Source organism: Carassius gibelio, chromosome A13, assembly GCF_023724105.1.
Source record: "Carassius gibelio isolate Cgi1373 ecotype wild population from Czech Republic chromosome A13, carGib1.2-hapl.c, whole genome shotgun sequence".
NCBI classification, from domain to species: domain Eukaryota; kingdom Metazoa; phylum Chordata; class Actinopteri; order Cypriniformes; family Cyprinidae; genus Carassius; species Carassius gibelio.
The window spans coordinates 6,113,630-6,131,903 of NC_068383.1; the positions used below are offsets into that span (position 1 = coordinate 6,113,630).

An 18,274-nucleotide genomic window follows, 5' to 3' on the forward strand; every position below is an offset into this window, starting at 1 on the left:
CTCCTGTTGGCCACTGCGAGCAAGTCTTTACCTGTGTAGGCTCTTAAAAATTACAGTTCTTTATTGGAATTTTTGGTTTCATGAAGAATGTTTCACAACCAGGGAAACTGTCAATTCTACAGAAGCTTCTTCATAGCAGAAAAAGGTTATTTAGACTATTAAAGTGTTTTTCACATTAAGAAAATATGGTTCTTTTAAGAACTGCATACTGAAAGGTTCGCTGGGGAACCAAAAATACAACTTTTTGCATATTTATTCCTTTTTTTAATATACACATAAACCTTGAGATATTAGTTTCGAAATTATTCTGGTGGTACACTGACTTCTATTAAGGAAATTGTCTTTCTGTTTCTTTCCCACGTTCCCACATCAAACTAGGTTGACCATACGGGCCATTTAAACGGGGAAATGGGTGTTTGCACTGTGCAGATGGATCGTTGTATGACATTCACGAGAGCTATACAGAGCAGATCAGCCGGCTTCTTATGCTTTCGAATCGCTCTCGGGGTACTTTAGTGTTATTCATTGATCTGCGCGCAGCGACGCTTCAAGTCAAAAGAACAAACACGTGCGAATATTTGCGTCACTTTGATCGTTCTCTGGAGAGCTCACGTTCACAGGCGCCAGGATTGGTCGATTATATACCTGTCTATGACGTGTGCCGTATGAACGGCACATATGGCCAACCTAGAGCCTCAAACGCCTATATTTTGAGAGTTTGGCAAGCGGTACGAAATTCTGCTTCTGATTGCTTTACGGCACCAAAAAAAAAAAAAAAAAAAAAAAAAAAAAAACACTTCCCTACTATAAAAAAGGCGAAAAACAGCACCATGTGTGGACACAGTAGGCTAGTATGCCCGAATTCACAATATTCATAAAACAGGAGACAAAAAGTCTTACGTAGGCTATTATTTCCAGCGAAATTCTGAAGAGACCTGATTGCATTCATAGTTAACATTCATAATTACTTATTCCGAGAGATTATGCGATTTTGGATCTGCTAGCCACTCTAATTAAAACTTTTTATTTTTTTACCACAGTGAAGTCCACTCACTTAGCCTATCTGTAGGGGGTTCGCAAAAATACACAAAACCACATACAGTTCCTTTAAATTGCTGCAGATATCCATCTAAAACATATTCTGAACTCATAAACATGAATTTACATTCTGTTCTCACAGACTTTGGATTTGAGCCTGATGTTCACATTCGCTGTCTTTGAGTTTGTACAGAATGCAGTGATGTCAATGAGCAGTTGATGGTCCGAAAAGATGCATGTCCCTGATCCACTTCTGGTACCTCTACATCTAACCTAAGCCAGTGTCCGTGATGAAGATGATCTACCGGCCTCTCCCTCCCTCTGCTGACCGCGTCACTGTCATGGTGCTCAGGTCTGGGTTTTGTTAGGTGCAGGAAACAGGCTCTTCCTTTACATAAACATGGGCTCTTTTTTTTTCTTTTTTTTTTTAGGACTGGCATTGGCACGCAATCGTTTTGTTAAATCGATGTTTTTCTGAGTATTTTAATACTGAAAATGAAGATGGATTATTATTGTTTTAAACACTAAAACGCCATGCAGTGAACATTTAGGAGTGTGGTAGAATTTAAGATAACTTGCTGTGCTGCAGCTAGAGGTAGTCTGTTGGTAAAATATGGATAGGCAGCCTATTATTTGTATAAATTAATTAAACAATTGAAAGGAAAATTATAATTAACATAAAGCTACAGGAGATGCGTGTGACACAATGAACTTGTGAACAAAAACGGAGAAGTAGCCTAGGCTAGTAGGCTACTGAACAGTAAACTGTCAATAACACCACCGTCTAGACATTAAGCCGTTTACTACCATATAGGAAATGTGACTTCTACAGACAATGAATAATTAATTTAGTTTACAATATCTAAACATCTTAAAATCTAAAATCATTATATATCCAGCAAACAAGTAAATAAACTAAATTAAGTCTCAACGTGAAATAGCTATAAAATGTACCTTAATATAATGAGATGCTCTAAAACATCCATATGAATTAATAAATAAGTTTGATATGTATATAATATATAAACTTCCTATATTTTATAATAAAAAAGTTTAATTCTTTAGGCTTTTAAGATTTCCCCCCAACATCATCATGCGATCTGATAAAAATAGCCTTAGTAAAAAGTGAAAACGTGCAGTTGTTCTGATCTGACAATTAAAATTAATTATCATTTATATAGTTTACACTGATAAAAGAACATTCATTTGTTTAGGTTAACTGTACAAAACATTTGAGCATAATTTAGATATTAGATAAATATAACTTTTTAGATATTCCAAATGGATACAGAAATCATAAATCGTAAAATCACTTAATTTGGTGCTTAATGTGGACTAATTTATTTTTGACTTTATTCGGTTTTAGGCTAATGCAGTGCTATTAACAGTGACAAGTCGTGCAAACGAACGGTAGGGTTTGAATTATTGTTACATATTCTGGTGTTGCTATGATCAATATGTCCATCCATCAGGACACTGGAGACTCCAGAGGAGACATGCACTCTTCACGGTCAGCTTGGCTTCATGCTTGACTGAGACTCTCCTTAATGGTACTATTAACCAGACAAAACACTCACACACTTTAGTCGTGTGTGGGGCAAAGATCACTATACTGATAAGATAAAACACGCGACAACGTCCGAATCTTAAGATCGGACACTCTCCAAAGCTCTGGTCATGGACCTGTAAGGACACCCGCATTAACAGTTTTGGTAATAAACATTTATTTTATTTAATCCGCGTTTTGTCAATTAAACATGATCAAAAGGTTACATGTTGTTTGTCATCGTGTCAGTACGAAGTTATCATGACGTTATCATGATGTGTCAGCTAAGTGGTGCTGGTTGAAAAAAAAACTGCAATAAATCAAATACCTTAACAAAATGTTAGGCCCTCTGCCTATGAGTACACCAATAACGACTGCATGTGTTCTACCGCCAACATGCTGTACAACAACAAAGATCAAATACTTAATAAATGAATTACAGCAAATATCATGAAAATAATACCTTGCTATTCGGTTCTTAAGAGAAAAAGCTAGAAGCCCTCCACTTCGACTTTCCTCCTGAGCCATTAGTCTTGGGACTGGATGAGACAAAGCTGGTCTAAGCAACACTGTTGATAGCTAACGGATGAGATAATCTAGTCTCTCTTTCCTTTTCTTTTCTCCTCTTCTTAGTCTCTGGAAGGCTTTTGTCTCTGGCGCCGAAGCAGGAGCTCAGAGAGACACCGATGCGCATCATTGCGCCCTCAAACAGGTTTCCTGCGCACCCTCCTCATAAGTGATCGATTCCTAGGACTGGATACAGGATGGAAAGAGAAATCGTATAAAACCTACTATATCTGCTTCATCTGGTGCTGTTTATACGACAAAAAATTGAGCACATCAAGGCGTCTCCAAAATGGTTTTGGATAATTTTGAGATTTTGAATTAAAAGTTTTTAATCAGTCACAGGCACTAAAATAGATTAAACAACATGAAAATAAATAAATAAATAATATTATGTCTAACAGGCCTATTCCTTTTGGTCAAACTGAGATAATCGATGCAACAAAGTTACAAAAATTTACAGGCAATTTGTATTATTGTTATTTCTACGCAATTGTACTTAAAGTGATGAAAACGCAAAGATGAATATTACATTAGCAAATAATTGATCATGTTTACAGCTTTTGAAGAGGTGAAGAGAGAATTATGTTATACAAACAAAAATAAATTTAAACGAGAAATAATAATAATTATAATAATAAAAACAAATTGATTAAATAATTAATTAAAGTAAGATGCCGACGAAGAATCTGGAATCAAGATTAGATTAAAATTCTCGATTAAACACGAATCGACATCTTCAAACTTTTTTCCAGATATAAAGCTGCTGCGACTTCATAGAAAAGCCATTACAGTAAGTCTGACCACTAAAGGAAATCTGCCCTACTTAAAATTGTTTTTTAAAAAAAAAAAATTATTTTTTTTTTCTGAAAACTAGAACTACTTAAGGCCATGCTCTCTCGTACAGACGCACACACACATGCAGACACCATTTGTCTCTCACGCTCAAACAAAGTTATGTTTAAATCCGCTTGCTGCTTCATTGTCAAAAGTCTGCAGCTGTTTTTGCTCCAGCTTGACTGTGTAATGGCACACAAGTGTGATGCAGGTCAGATCTGAAGGAGATAATAGCAGCAGCAGGGTTAAGCGTCTTTTGGTTCAGTTTATTGGAAAGGAAACATACTTCAGTCTTAGCATGGTCAAAGATGTTTCAAAATATTTTTAAACATATAGGCTATATAAAAAAATTTAATTGTGCAGAACAGATGGATTTGCATTGAGCAGATGAGCATGAGTCATTTTGCATGATTAACATATTCATAAGGACCTTTGTGGGATAATTTATTCCTGAGCTATATTATATACCACTTTACTAACTCTAGGTTTTTTTTTTTTTTTTTTTTTTTTTTTTTTTTTTTTTTTTCGGAACACACCATTAAAAAATCATTGAAAGTGAAAGCTTCCGAGTATAAACTAAAATTGTTCGATAGGACGTAAATAACTTTTTTTTTTTTATCTAAATCAACACTGATCTGGAAAACCTATAATGTGACATTAACGTTTACTCTCCACAGAATCACATTAACAGACTTGAAAAGTGTGTGCAGTAAAACAATGTTCTTGATGAGATGATGATTCTCTGTTGAACTGAGGAATACTTGAAGAACTTTTATTTTTCAAGCACGCATAAACGATTACGTTGGTTTGGATATAGCTATCAAAAACGTATCGTGTGATATTAGAGGCTGTTTTTCTCCTGCTATGAAACTGTATATGCGTTTCCTCTGTGGATTGTAGGAAGGATCATTACATCCCGCCCCGGTAACGTGACATCACCAGGCAGAAGAACTGCCTTTTGCTGCCGGACTCCAAGAAAAACACACAACCGTTGTACACCGACGAGTGGCGGTCCTCACCTCTCTTCATGCAAATCAAGCAGCTATGACAAAATGGGAGATTAATCGACACATTTAGGTATGTTTACTTGAAATTGTTGGTTATCTAAACAATTGTTCCACAGGGCTTAGTGCTCGAAGCTTCCAGTTGAATCTGGAATAACATTGTAGATGTAATCCAACAGCGCCTGATGATGCTTCCGAGCCCGGTCACATCAACGCCGTTTTCTGTGAAGGATATACTGAAACTGGAGCAGCAATCTCGCCACCTTCAATCTCTGCATCCCGCGCAACACCACGCACAACTGCATCCGGAACTGCAGGAGAGATTTCAGGCACCATCATCCTGTTTTCTCGGAGGTGGAGACAGCCCCGGCTACTCAGACAACGACGAGAAGATGTCTTTTCTGAACTCTCTCTCCATGCAGGATAGTTTAGTGGAGAGCAGCCTTTCCCCTCCGATTTTCGTCCATCCGGCGCTGGGACACGTCGACACTAAACTTGAAGATGAACTTGAGGACCACGAAACGAGTGGGTGATTTGTGTTTTACAACTGACGTGAATGAACGAGGAGATCGAATTGCTCGTCTCTAAATCGAAAACGAGAATAATACAAAGTGTAATTGTATTTTTGATGATTAGTACACAATGCTATTTTTCAAAAGCTCAATATTGGATGAATCCTATATAACGCTTTATCACAAATTTTAAACTATCTTCAATAAGGGCTTTTATATTGACTAGACTTGAGGCCTGTCAAATTCTTTTTTTAGAAATGTGACCATGTAAATAGCTTTTGAAAAGAAAAGAAAAACCATTCTGTTTTGTGATTGCATCAAAGAGCAGCTTGGAAAGATCCAACGTGGTAGGCCTATTTTTTATGCAACTTCAGTGCAAGGTAGGCTAATACAAATAACCTCGTTAAAGTATGTAATTGTGATAAAGCTGTATTATTTTGGCTAATGTTTAAAGTCAATATATCATGTTACGACGTTTATAATAATCGTCCTAATTCTCTCTTATTTTCTGTCGGCCTAACTCTGCAGAGACATCGTATAGACATAAACATAAATATATCTATAAAGTATATGCATAAAAATAACATTGACTGACCACTTGTTTACTGTTTATGTATTGCACTACATAAATATATGACTCATCTGCTGACTGTGTTCTCGCGTAAGGTCGTGCAATATACTATGCACTGTAAAATGGATTGCTAACAATTCAAATGTTTATTTTATTTTACATTATATATGGGTAAAAATAAACATGGATGATTTTCTATTTGCAAAGTTGTATAAGTGACTAGGAAACTGTGCATAAAGGCCTTAAATCCAGGCTCACGAGAAAAAAAAAGAAAAAAAAAAAAGAAATTCCCTTTGGTTTATGCAAGGAAATGCTACTGTGAATTAGCTACGTGAAGTGAGAGTTAACCGAGTTAGCTCTGTGTATTGTGTGTCTGTTTTTCTAGAGAGCTGCGGTGCCATCATCAGATCCCCGGAGTGTGAGGGTGAGCTGCACTCGGACACGGAGCGCGCGCAGCGGCAGAGGACGCGCAGGAAGCCGCGTGTTCTCTTCAGCCAGGCGCAGGTCTTCGAGCTCGAGCGGCGCTTCAAACAGCAGCGCTATTTATCGGCCCCTGAGAGAGAACATTTGGCTAGTACCCTGAAACTGACATCGACGCAGGTCAAAATCTGGTTCCAGAACCGCAGATACAAATGCAAGCGACAGCGTCAGGACAAAACACTGGAAATGGCAGGACACCATCACCCGCCGCCGCCCAGGAGAGTGGCGGTGCCGGTCCTAGTCCGGGATGGCAAACCGTGTTTAACGGGATCACAGAGTTACAACGCCACGTACGCGGTAAACCCAGGCCCGTACACATATAACGGCTATTCATCGTACAATAACGCCGCGTACACAAACCCTTACAGCTGTACATATCCCAGCCTTCCACCTCTCCCAGCAAACACATCCACTAATGCTCTGATGAGCATGAGTCTGAACAACCTCGGAACTTATTCCCAACCTCAGACATCACAAGGGACACCCGTGTCCGCGTGCCAAGGGACTCTGCAGGGCATTCGGGCATGGTAGTGTCACTGCAACCCAGCCGTCTGTGTATAAATGGCAACTTTACAATATTAGCACACAGTTATCCATATTTTATAGGCCTAGGGTCCTGTAGTCTACCTTTTCAGTATAAACTTGAGTGAATATCTTCTAGCAAACCTTCCATGATGGCTGAACGAATGCACATGAATATTCGTAGCAATTTTGACCAGCTGTTTGGACAACATACACCTTGAACATTTGCGGGTCTGAGTTTAGACCGGCACCATGGTATCAGAGACAGCTGTTTTCTCATTCATTCCACTTATCGATGAAAAAAGTTATTAGCTAAAAAATGTTACGAATATTGACAATGTGTGTGTAATTTTGTGCAAACGTACAATGTAAAAAATAAAAACAATAAACTTTATTTTTAAAAGGTGATGCTAAAATATTTACTATTGGATACACGGGACATACATTTTAAGAAACGTTCAAGTGAAAGAGAGTAACTAATATAAATCGAAGACGTGCAATTGAAGACGCAAAAAGGTTTTGATAAGAGGAAAAAAATATTAAATATAAGCAATAAGCTGGGCCTGAGCCAATATATTCTCGCAATATTTGTAAACATAATTTAAAGTGCATTTCGTTCAATAAACAGTTCTAAAATAGTCAACTTACGTTTGACATAAATTAGCTTTATTTTACTATAGGCCACGTTTAACATTAAATTATTAACATTTAGCCTACAAGAATAATTCGAATTGAACTCCCAAGCACATCGTTAATTAAATAGCATTTGAAAATGTTCGCGTATTAACGATAGATTTGGAAGTCGATACGTACTACACACTTAAACTCAATCTTTCGCTTAAATAAACAGCTCCCAGTTTTTCAAAAGGGCAAAAAACGAAAATTGACTTTTTAGGAAAGCAAATAAATACGATAGCAGAGAATAAAACGTTCTGGTAAAAACTGCTTCATTGATACTTTAATCCACGCAATACCCTGACTTTATGACAAACAAGAAGTTACAATTTTGTTTAGAGGCCTGTTTTGATAAGCATGATTAATTGCGTTTGAAGTATGCATTATTAAACAATAACAATTTCACAAGAAACACATGTAATGGGTTTAAAATGCTCTAACAAATAAACTATTTTAGCAAAGGAGACACGAATTGATCCCACTCTGTCTCCACTCCTCCTATTTCTTCTTTCTCCAATGGCAGGTTTCAATCTTCTCAGTCATGGCAAGTACGATGTTAATGCCTATTGACACGCATAGTGTTTAATCACATTAAGGGTTTATCTATAGAAATTTGAATCACGTTTAAATATATAACTTGTATAACAAATAACGTTATCCTGCAAATCACTTTCAGATATGAAGCGTTTTTTAAATTTATGAACTAGCGGTAATAATTATTATAATTGTTTTTGTTTTTACTTACCTAACAATATTTTTGTGCACTTTGCAACTTTCTCTTTGTGAAAAAAAAAAAAATCCTTGGAGATTACTGGCCGAAATTCAGCATCTTTGGACCGACAGCTCCTATAATGACCATATAATCAATATAAAAATTGTAAAAAAAAAAAAAAAAAAAAAAAAAAAAACATTATTACAATAAGATAAAGAAAAAAGAAAGAAGAAAGAAAATAAATGTCGTGCTTCACTCGAGTTAATGAATTTCAGTTCTTGAAAATTCTATAATTCATCATTTTGATTTCGTAATAACAAACACAAAGCTTTGATGGAAAAGCTTTACGCACGGCGTAACTCGTTTCTCCTTCAGCCCATTCACGGGTTCACCAGAGCTCCTAGGATACTCTAATAAGGAAGATTAATAGAGAAGTAAACAGAATCATCGGCGAGTTGTCTCTACACTAATAGCGAGGATGAAGAGCACCCCTCGCTACTGCAAGGCCATTGGACACACATACCTGCTGTCAGGGTAAGTGGCCCAGACACTTCAGTGTAAATACTCATGGCGACAAAGCGGTATTGCCTCAGGATGAGCCGCTATAGAGAGAGTGCTGGACAAGAGATATGAATCTATAGAGAGGATTTCTGGTCGAATATCAGGACAGGGTGTGGTTAGCGGCCCTAAACAGTGTGTCATAGGCCAAATATTAGTAGCTGGATGACCAGATTTCTGATAAGCACAGGCTAAAACTGTTGGGTTGACCACATTTGGTTAAAATATTATAAACGCATTGTAAAGTTTTAGAATTCTACAATTAATCACTGTCATATAACTACTGAAATAGTCCTAAATCAAAGGAGGTATAGAGGAGGAAAATATGTGGTCATCTGTGTAGAGATAAAAAGAAAGGGAAAAAAGATGATTCGGAACATTAAGAGAAAACGAGGTCAAAGGCCACTGCATTAATCTTCTAAGCTGTAAAGTGGGCAAACAAGAAGAACATAAAGTAAATAAATAAGCTGACTGAATTTTAAAGCGATGTTAATTATTGAAACCAAGGGTAAAAAAAAATAAAAGAGGGAATGAGAGAATGTGTGACGAATACAGCTGCATAAGCATAAATCACAGCATCTGAATGTTTTTGCTTTCATAACCCTATGTTGATCTCAAACATCACAACCTGTATGATGTAGGCTAAGCAATAAACAACACATTTACTATAGGAGGAAAGTTATTTGCAGATAAAGAATTATTATCAGGCCTTAAATTTGTCACAAACCTCAAGGTGATAAATGGCATATCTTAAGAGAAATCCACAAAGGTTGAGTACTACGGCTTTGGGTGTTATCCTAAATGTAATTTATACTGTCAGCACCTTTACACTTTGAGCTCAGGACGGAAGGCGCCCCCTGCTGGTCCCGTCACATCCATCATCCAAACGCATGTTCTTTAATTAATATATGATGAAGACATCCCTGACAAGGACCTGAGAATATGAAACAAAAATATAAAATAAAATACACTTATATATTTTCTATATTATTTAGACTAGAAACTTGATGAATTGGAATGTTTCTTCAGAGTGAAAAAACATTTACAATATTTCAGACCTCCCAATATGGTGAAATGGCTTACTCAACATAAATAACAGTAGAGTAATATTTATTTGGTTGACCATGGTGGAAGTGCAAACAAAAGAAAAGCATCCTGCTAAAAGTTTTTTTTTTTTTTTTTTTTTTTAAGGGTTTAAACATGAGCCACTTTACAAGATCTGGCCCAGTTTGGTTTGTGAGCACTTATATGTGAAACATGACACCAAATAAATACAAGTGCAGAAAGTTGTTGTCATATTTTTCATTAAAGAAGGAACTTTTAACTCGTATTTTATACAAATATCTTGAAAACGGGATATAGGCCTACACCAGCTGTCCTTGTTTAGCATCAGAATCTGTCATTTGGAATAGAGTGAGTGAAAAACACTCAATATACCAAATTACAGGCATAATTAGTGCAATATGTCACTTTAGGCATAACATATTTACAACCTTAAGAAGACAGAAAATCAAGCCCAAGCATGGCACTTGTCGATCTCTGTTTCATTCATAACAGTATCATAATAAAAATGCTTACTTTTTTTTTTTCACGAAAGATTCAAACCATCCAACACACGGACATATGCTGGCCACATGGAGGTGCTACAACCGTATTTCTTCAAAACACAAACGGAGAACAATGGCTTTGAGAATCATTTACAACAAACTGAGATTTATTTCACATTCACATTCACTGGAGCTTCGCTGTAAGAAGTTAGTGTGCTATTCTGTATAAATCATCAGAAAATCTGCCAGGAACTGAGAAGAGATCTCACAAAACATCAGTATGAGTTATCAATATGACCGTTTAGGCAAAAGACATCTGAATTTAAATGAACAATTTCACAATTATGCTCTACAAATAAGCATACAAGAAAAGAGACATGTAAAGCAAAAAAAATAAAAATAAAAAAAAGCAAAAAAAATAAAATAAAAATAAAAATAAAATTGGACAAAATAAACTGAAGAATAAACATTTCATTTCTCCAGACGAAAAAAAAAGCCTATTTTGTGTTTCAAAGAATGAATGCGTTTTAGAACTTAAATTATTAACAACATGCAAGTACATATATCTAATACATTACATAGCATATATTTAATATAATAAGCATATAAATAAAAAAAAATTATACAGCTTGAAAATGAAATATTTTTATTTCATGTTTTATTTATAGTTTAGACGCAAGACCAATGTAGTGGTTTATATATTTACTTTTACAAATGGTAATCGATACGCCATGGTTACTAAACTAAAAAACCACGGTTAATTTTCGTAAAAGAAGGTGATTAGCTCTTTCCTAAAATAGTCAGATAGCCTGACCATATTTATTGAAAAACGCGTTTTCGTGTCGACTGGAGGAGCCTAATCCAAAGATTTTTCCACATTGAACAGCAGGCTATGTTTGAAAACACTTTTAAAAATAATTATTTAGTGTATGCTACACTTGCGTGTATGAAATGAGCCAATGTTTTAGCAGATACTAACCACCATTTTAGAAAATGTTATAAGCGACAACTGCAACAACAAAAAAAGGATGTCGTTTCGGACATCCTTGTCTGTCATTGAAAAATGTCTTCAAACACATCAAAGCCAAAAAGCATGTGGTTGTAAACAGATTTCGATGGGTGTTCAATTCTACACGTCTAGTTTAGAGGGAGGAGCGAAACGCTCCAGAAAGCCCATTGGCACCGTTTCTGGAAAGGGATGAGAGGAAACTGATGCACACATGGCTTTTTCTGACACTTTACTCGATGAGTGGGTCAGAAGACGTTTCGCCGTAATTAAATGACACGCAAAGAGAAAAGCAATTATACTGTGGACTAATTCACCGCCATGAAAGAGCAGGAGCTTCCCAGATAAAAGCGCAAAACTACAGGCCATTGAAAAGGTTACGCAGGTTATGTTTTTAAATGGCGAATAACCGCACCTCCTTTTCCATTCACAACATATTAAACACAGGACTTGATTGCGAGAAAATTAGCGGTCTTTCTGAGGAATGCGCAGATGAGCGCGTTCACGGAGAGAGAGAGGCGCGGGATTGTTCGAGCTCATCTCTGCCGGTGAACGCTGGAGCTGAGAGCGCGCAGAGGCGCATCTCTTCCTGTGCGCTCGAGCTTGACTCCTCATCCTCTGAGCAGCACTCATGTGAGGAAGAATCAACGGGAGGAGAAGACAATTCACTCGAAATACCACACGGTGAGACATTAAGATAACCTCACGTATATAGCACAGATGGGACAATGGGTAGTGTTGTAAAACATTCAGTAATTACAATGTTTTTGCACTGTACGTGTTTCAAACTTTGATATTCCCATATTTGTCTGCTACGGATGAATACACTGTGTAGATTAACGTTAGTTATAAGAGTGATGTTGTCAGTAGGCCTGTCTGACATTTTAGATATTGTGTAATAATTTATTGTGTTAATCAATTTTTTGGCACCATTCAATTTCAGCTTAAACGTTTTAATTAAAAACGGCACACATATATGAAGCATTTTAAATACAACTGGAAACAATTACATAAGTAAAACATAGACTAATGTTTAATATAACAAATGTGTGTTAGTCGCAATTTTGATATTATAGCTTATATACGAGCTTATTAGCATTTTATCTGTGGGTCCAATTTAACCAAATTAACAGAAAATGCTAATTTACATCATACAAATCTAAGACATAAATGAAATTATGATTTCTTACTCCAAAACGGGGTTTGTCTTGTAAATACATACAATACATACATACAGAGAAACATTAGATTTATAGATTTATATAGAAATTTGATTTATGATCATGTTAGTGAAAATTAAATGACAGAACTGGTATCTTAAACATGGTAATGATAGTTTTTAATATTATTTGATCAAATAACATTCACACAAGCTTTATGCTACCACATTTTTTATGCCTTTAGCCTATATGATTTATGTATTTCTGTATTTTGCTTCTGATTTTATTTTCTGTTTAAAGAAAAGTCTTTAAAATGATTACATGATTACAAAATTGATTACAACAATAAATTCACTTAAACATTTTAAATATTAATGTTTGAAATTTTAGCTCTGCACTTGATACTAATTTATATGTTTATATATTAAAGTAATGCATCAAAATTCAAGACACAGCACAAAAAACCAAAGATGAAGAAGCTGAAGTCACTCATAATTTTCATATGGACAACTGTTTGTAAAACAAGGGCTTGTGATTTTCCAAACAAAGCCTAAACCTCTTTTTTTCCATCTATACAGATCACGACACAGACCAACAGAAATCACAGAGCTGCAACTTTGAAGATAACAACCCCAAATCGAGCAAAAAGAGGTCACGGGCAGCGTTTTCTCATGCACAAGTATATGAGCTGGAGCGGCGCTTTAACCTGCAGCGGTACCTGTCCGGCCCAGAGCGGGCCGACCTGGCAGGAGCACTCAAACTGACCGAGACACAGGTGAAGATCTGGTTCCAGAACAGGAGATACAAAACTAAGCGCAGACAAATGGCAGCCGAGCTTGCGACAACTCCTACGACAACACTGGCTAAGAGAGTGGCAGTGAAAGTCCTGGTGAGAAACGACCAGAGGCAATACAACACTGAAGAGCAGCCCAGTCCGTCTGTTCCTCCATTATACCAGTCATTCCCTTACTATCCTTACATGCTCTGCTTCCAGCCGTGGAACTCAGGCAACTCTTTAAGTGGTGGCCTGTACTGATTTACTGGAGTTATAGCATCATGTGGAAACTGATTGTGGAGACACAAACATACAGCCACAAACACAGTTCATTTATGCAGAAGAGAACAGAGTAAACAAAACTGTCATTTCTCCATGGATTAAAAATGCAGCAAGTATAAAACAAAAAACTATATAATGACTATGAAGCCAAAAAAGGAATATGATTTACTGATGTTCACTATCTATCATTTCAATAACGATCAGTAAGCCAAAGCATAGACAATTCACTCAAAAGACATTCTCTCATTTGTTGTCATATCTGTCCTTTTTTAATGTTGTACAGTTATGTATTTGGACAAGTAATGCACACTTAAAATCAATGAACTGTCTTGCTTTAGATAACAAAATATTAAACCAAAAAGTGTTTAAAAATATATATATGCTTAGTAGAAGTTTCCCATTTCCCAAAGTGTCTAATTAGTTTTTATTGTATAATTTAAAAGCTTCCATTTGTAAAATGTTTTGCATGACCGTGCTATTAAACCATTCAGTTTAATATTTGTTATCTAGTGCAAAGGCATCCATGCATTTGTAAGTGTGGCATAAGTGTTCAAAAACTGTAGGTCCACTGTAAATGCTTTGATGTCGAGTGTGTTTAGCAATGTTGAGGAGTTTTTCTGTTAGCATTTGTCACTGATTAAAGTTCTTGTTTATTTCAATCACCTTGGAAAATACACTCTATAGTGCATTACATCATAGAATGTGCAATTCATTCCCTAAATCCAGCCTCAAAAACGCTGCCTTGAACAGAAAATACAGGTTGAAGAAAGGTAAAGCAGGTTTTAGAAAAAAAAGGAAATGAGCTATCATTTGTCTCGAGACAAACTATAACCGCAAAAGCACAAAGCTTGAAGTGGGTTTGTCAACACAACATACAAAGATTAATGCCTTAAAGGAAGTAATTTAAGAGGATGAACTGATCAAAAGATTCTTATTAAATAATTACTTGACCGGTGACAGACAAACATACAGATAAAAGCCAATGAAAACACCATATGTAACATTAAAGTATTAATTCAATACAATTTTAGATCAACCCACACCAAAATGTATTATTGAAATTAAATATTAAATGAAGTATGCTCAAAGCGAGTCAATATAGGATTAGAAGTATCACATTATCTATAATCTGCCCCGTCTCTGACCTCGCATGCAAGACTGCGCCGTACATTTTCATAAAGAACAACAGAGACGGACAGACTGTTTTGAAAAGTCTGCAGACCTGTGTTTGAGAAGGACAGTATCACCGTGAGGTCAAACACGTTTACAAACGAAGTGCTGTTTACATGCCAAATCACATGGTTTGTAAAAGGGTATGAGATAATTAAATTTTTTTTTTTCTCCAATATCAACTGTTTATATATTGAATATCTAATATACTGAGATTGGGAAGCAAAGCTGAATTAAGGGTACATTCTAATGCATGTTTTAAAAAATAAAAAATAAAATAAAAAATAAGTAAATCATCTGCTGATCAATTTAATTTAATTGAGTTACACTGTAAAAAAAAAAGAAAAAAGATATATATTTTTAATTCGAAAAATGTCATGTTTAATTCAACGTGTTAGCATTTTTTTGTGATTCATTTTGTAATATATCAGCAATTTGACTGAAAACTGTTTCTACACCAATTTTTTCATTCAGATCATTTAGCAATAAATCACAAATTGTCATTAAATGAATTAAATAATTAAACTTTAGCTAGTTAACTTAGCCTGTTCATTAACTGTAATGAATATCTGAAGTGTTTCAGGTAAATGTGTTGAAATGTGTGTCATTCCACGTGACTGAGACTGTGCTGCCTCTCACACACATTCAAGGATTAGTTGAAAAATTTGATAAAAAAATGATGGGGGCGAGGAATATAATTCTATTTCAACCATCACAATATAAAGCAGTTCACATGAGTTTAAGCAGCCCTTTCGTGATATCTGCATGATTCAGATACTGTCAATAAACCGTGTCTATGTTGCACAACATAGTCTGGCCAAAGCCCAGAGCACATTAATCAAGGGCACTTGAGGAGACAACACCCTCATAAAGGCAAGAGAAAGGAGGTTCAGTATCACCAAAATACAGCATCTATCTGCAGTCACACCCTTTTGAGACCTGCATCCATTACACATAGTCAATCCAGATTCATGGATGAAATCATAGCAACATTTTGTAAGAGCCATTTGAGGGCAAAACACGGATTTCTGTTTACAATTCACCAACAAAGTGAGGAAAGAAAATATACTAAAATATACTTTTATGCCACCTGTGTTGGCCTATCATCAGAGTCAATCACCTGGGCCTGAATGAAAACGTTTACTATAATGAAATGCACAAATTCTAGTAAATATGCTTTAACAATACTTGCAAATTTTGCAAAGATGTTGTTTAAGTGTATTGGATAATTAAATGTCTCCCAAGTTTCTGTATATTCGTTTTTGCTTTCAGTTATAAACTTTTTTTATGATTAAAATAGATTAATGATGATGGCTTTTAGAAGCACAAGGCCTAAAGTAGCCTACTCTAGACCTCTCCACAAACACGTGAATAGTTCAGCTTCTGAAGAGGAATTAGGGCGCAGTTGAGAACCATATGGATGTCTGTGTTTATACAACAACAACAAAAAAAAGCTATCGTGGAAAAGTATGTAAACAGTTTTGAGTAGAGCAGACGATTTGTGCAGACTAGAGTGAGCAAGCTTATAAACCCTCACAAAGACAACAAAAGCGGTTGGGAGAGTTCGCCCACTGCATACTCATTATTACCTGCTACGACAAAACACCTCAGCAATTAAGCCTCACAATGACAGGAGGCGAAAAAAACTCAAATGTTATTTTGCCATGTTTCACTCCGACATTCATCTGTGAGGAAATTAAAAAAGGTGAGACAAAGAATTGATTCAAAACACATCAACCATGAGTCGGAGCCTCCCAGATCAACTACTGAAGAACAAAGTGTCTGTCTTCAGCCGGGACACTGATTGAGGGATTTCACACAAAGAACTGTAAGTACTTCCAGAATGACACACAAAAGGATCAGAGGTTCATTATATCTGGGGTGTCTTTTTTTCTTGTTTCTGGAATGGGATAAAAAAATAAAAAAAGGTAATTGCAATGTTTTCTCTCACAATTCAGAAATTTTCTCACAATTCTGAGAGAGAGAGCAAAAGAATTAGAATTGTGCAAGATATAAACTTTAAATTCAGAGAAGAAGAGTTGGAATTGGAAGATATATACTTCCAATTATAAGAAATAAGTTAGAATTCTCCCTCGTAATTCCATTTTTTTAATCTAAATTGTGAGTTTATGTCTTGCAATTCTGACTTCTTTTCCAATATTTGTGAAAGAAATGCAAAATTATGAGATATACTCAGAATTGTGAGAGAAAAAGTTGCAATTGCTTATTTTATTTCATGGCAGAAATGGGCATCTAGCAGCTCATTTATTTCAGTGTCAGAGAAAAGACAAAAAATAGGTTCAATGCCCATCCTAAAAGGCATCATATACATTTTGCACAATTAGTGTCACTGAAAAGAACTGCAAAACTGTTTTCCCTATTACCCTATTTCGTCAATTTAAGATTTAACACATAGTCCCGCCCTAACCTCACACCATTGGTTGAGTCAATTTTGCAACAGATCAACAATACTAAAACTGTTTAGGGAAACAAGATACACAAAGTTGTCTCTTATAAGATGAGACATGAGAGGTATTTTATATTGGGGGGAAAATGACACATGTCACCTTCAAAATAAAAGTCATGGAGTCCATGACATGCACAAATGCCTTGCTATGATACTTGAATAGATGATCAAGGTGGGAGAAAGTAACATGAAGGTAAATTTTCACATGTGCACAGTGGAAAGAGACGTTAATGCATTCATCCCTGCTATAGAAAGGGCACGAAAGAGGAAAGAAATGGCCCAAAGTTAATACCTTTGTTTGGAGAGAGCAGAGCTTCACATTGACCTTGTCTCCTCAGGCAAATCATCCCCCCCAACACCACCACCAATACTCCAACCCACAGGACTCCACAGTCTGTTCCAGAAACGATTAGCTGATAACATCACAGTAACCTGGAATGTAAACATTTACAGTAAAACCATGAGAGATTAACTCTACGCCAGTGTGATGCATTTATCAACCATCAACTCTGAAAACACACACTTTCTAACTATAAGAACAGCTTTGTAATTCCACAGATTTAAATGTACTGGGTTTTATGAGTGTGTGGTTAAGAAAATTAATGTAAAAAATAATCAATGCATTAATGATTTTTTTTTTTAGAGATCAAATTGTTTTAGATGTTGGTTTTAGATGTCGATTGTGGTTTTTCTGACAGTTCTGACAGTCCTTGCTCTTCCAGGCCTATCATATGGGGTAAGCGAGTGTTTGTTGTCAGCTGTTCAGAAGACGTGAAATAAAGTGTGCGCATCTGTAATAAAGATTTCCCTCACATGACTACGGGGGGTGAATAAAGGCCCCCTGTAGC

General features: G+C 36.0%; 2 protein-coding genes across 2 annotated transcripts; both read left to right on the forward strand.

Annotated features, from left to right (window-relative positions):
* Window positions 1–4,899: 4,899 nt before the first annotated feature.
* On the forward strand, window positions 4,900–7,489 carry LOC128025969 (homeobox protein Nkx-2.3-like). Its single transcript, XM_052612614.1, has 3 exons — window positions 4,900–5,062; window positions 5,169–5,514; window positions 6,458–7,489. The coding sequence occupies exons 2-3, from the start codon at window positions 5,175–5,177 to the stop codon at window positions 7,081–7,083; spliced, it is 966 nt and encodes a 321-aa protein (XP_052468574.1). The 5' UTR covers window positions 4,900–5,062; window positions 5,169–5,174; the 3' UTR covers window positions 7,084–7,489.
* Window positions 7,490–11,778: 4,289 nt separating this feature from the next.
* LOC128025970 (homeobox protein zampogna) lies at window positions 11,779–15,113 on the forward strand. The gene is made up of 2 exons (XM_052612615.1): window positions 11,779–12,256; window positions 13,311–15,113. Exons 1-2 carry the CDS (start codon window positions 11,971–11,973, stop codon window positions 13,766–13,768), a joined length of 744 nt encoding a protein of 247 aa, XP_052468575.1. The 5' UTR covers window positions 11,779–11,970; the 3' UTR covers window positions 13,769–15,113.
* The last annotated feature ends 3,161 nt before the right edge of the window (window positions 15,114–18,274 follow it).

Bases quoted from the DNA above. Each gene is read 5' to 3' on its own strand.
- LOC128025969 (XM_052612614.1), top strand. From the start codon at position 5,175: ATGATGCTTCCGAGCCCGGTCACATCAACGCCGTTTTCTGTGAAGGAT. The intron at 5,515-6,457 runs GTGGGTGATTTG...CTGTTTTTCTAG, and splicing joins ACTTGAGGACCACGAAACGA to AGAGCTGCGGTGCCATCATC.
- LOC128025970 (XM_052612615.1), top strand. From the start codon at position 11,971: ATGGCGAATAACCGCACCTCCTTTTCCATTCACAACATATTAAACACA. The intron at 12,257-13,310 runs GTGAGACATTAA...CCATCTATACAG, and splicing joins TTCACTCGAAATACCACACG to ATCACGACACAGACCAACAG.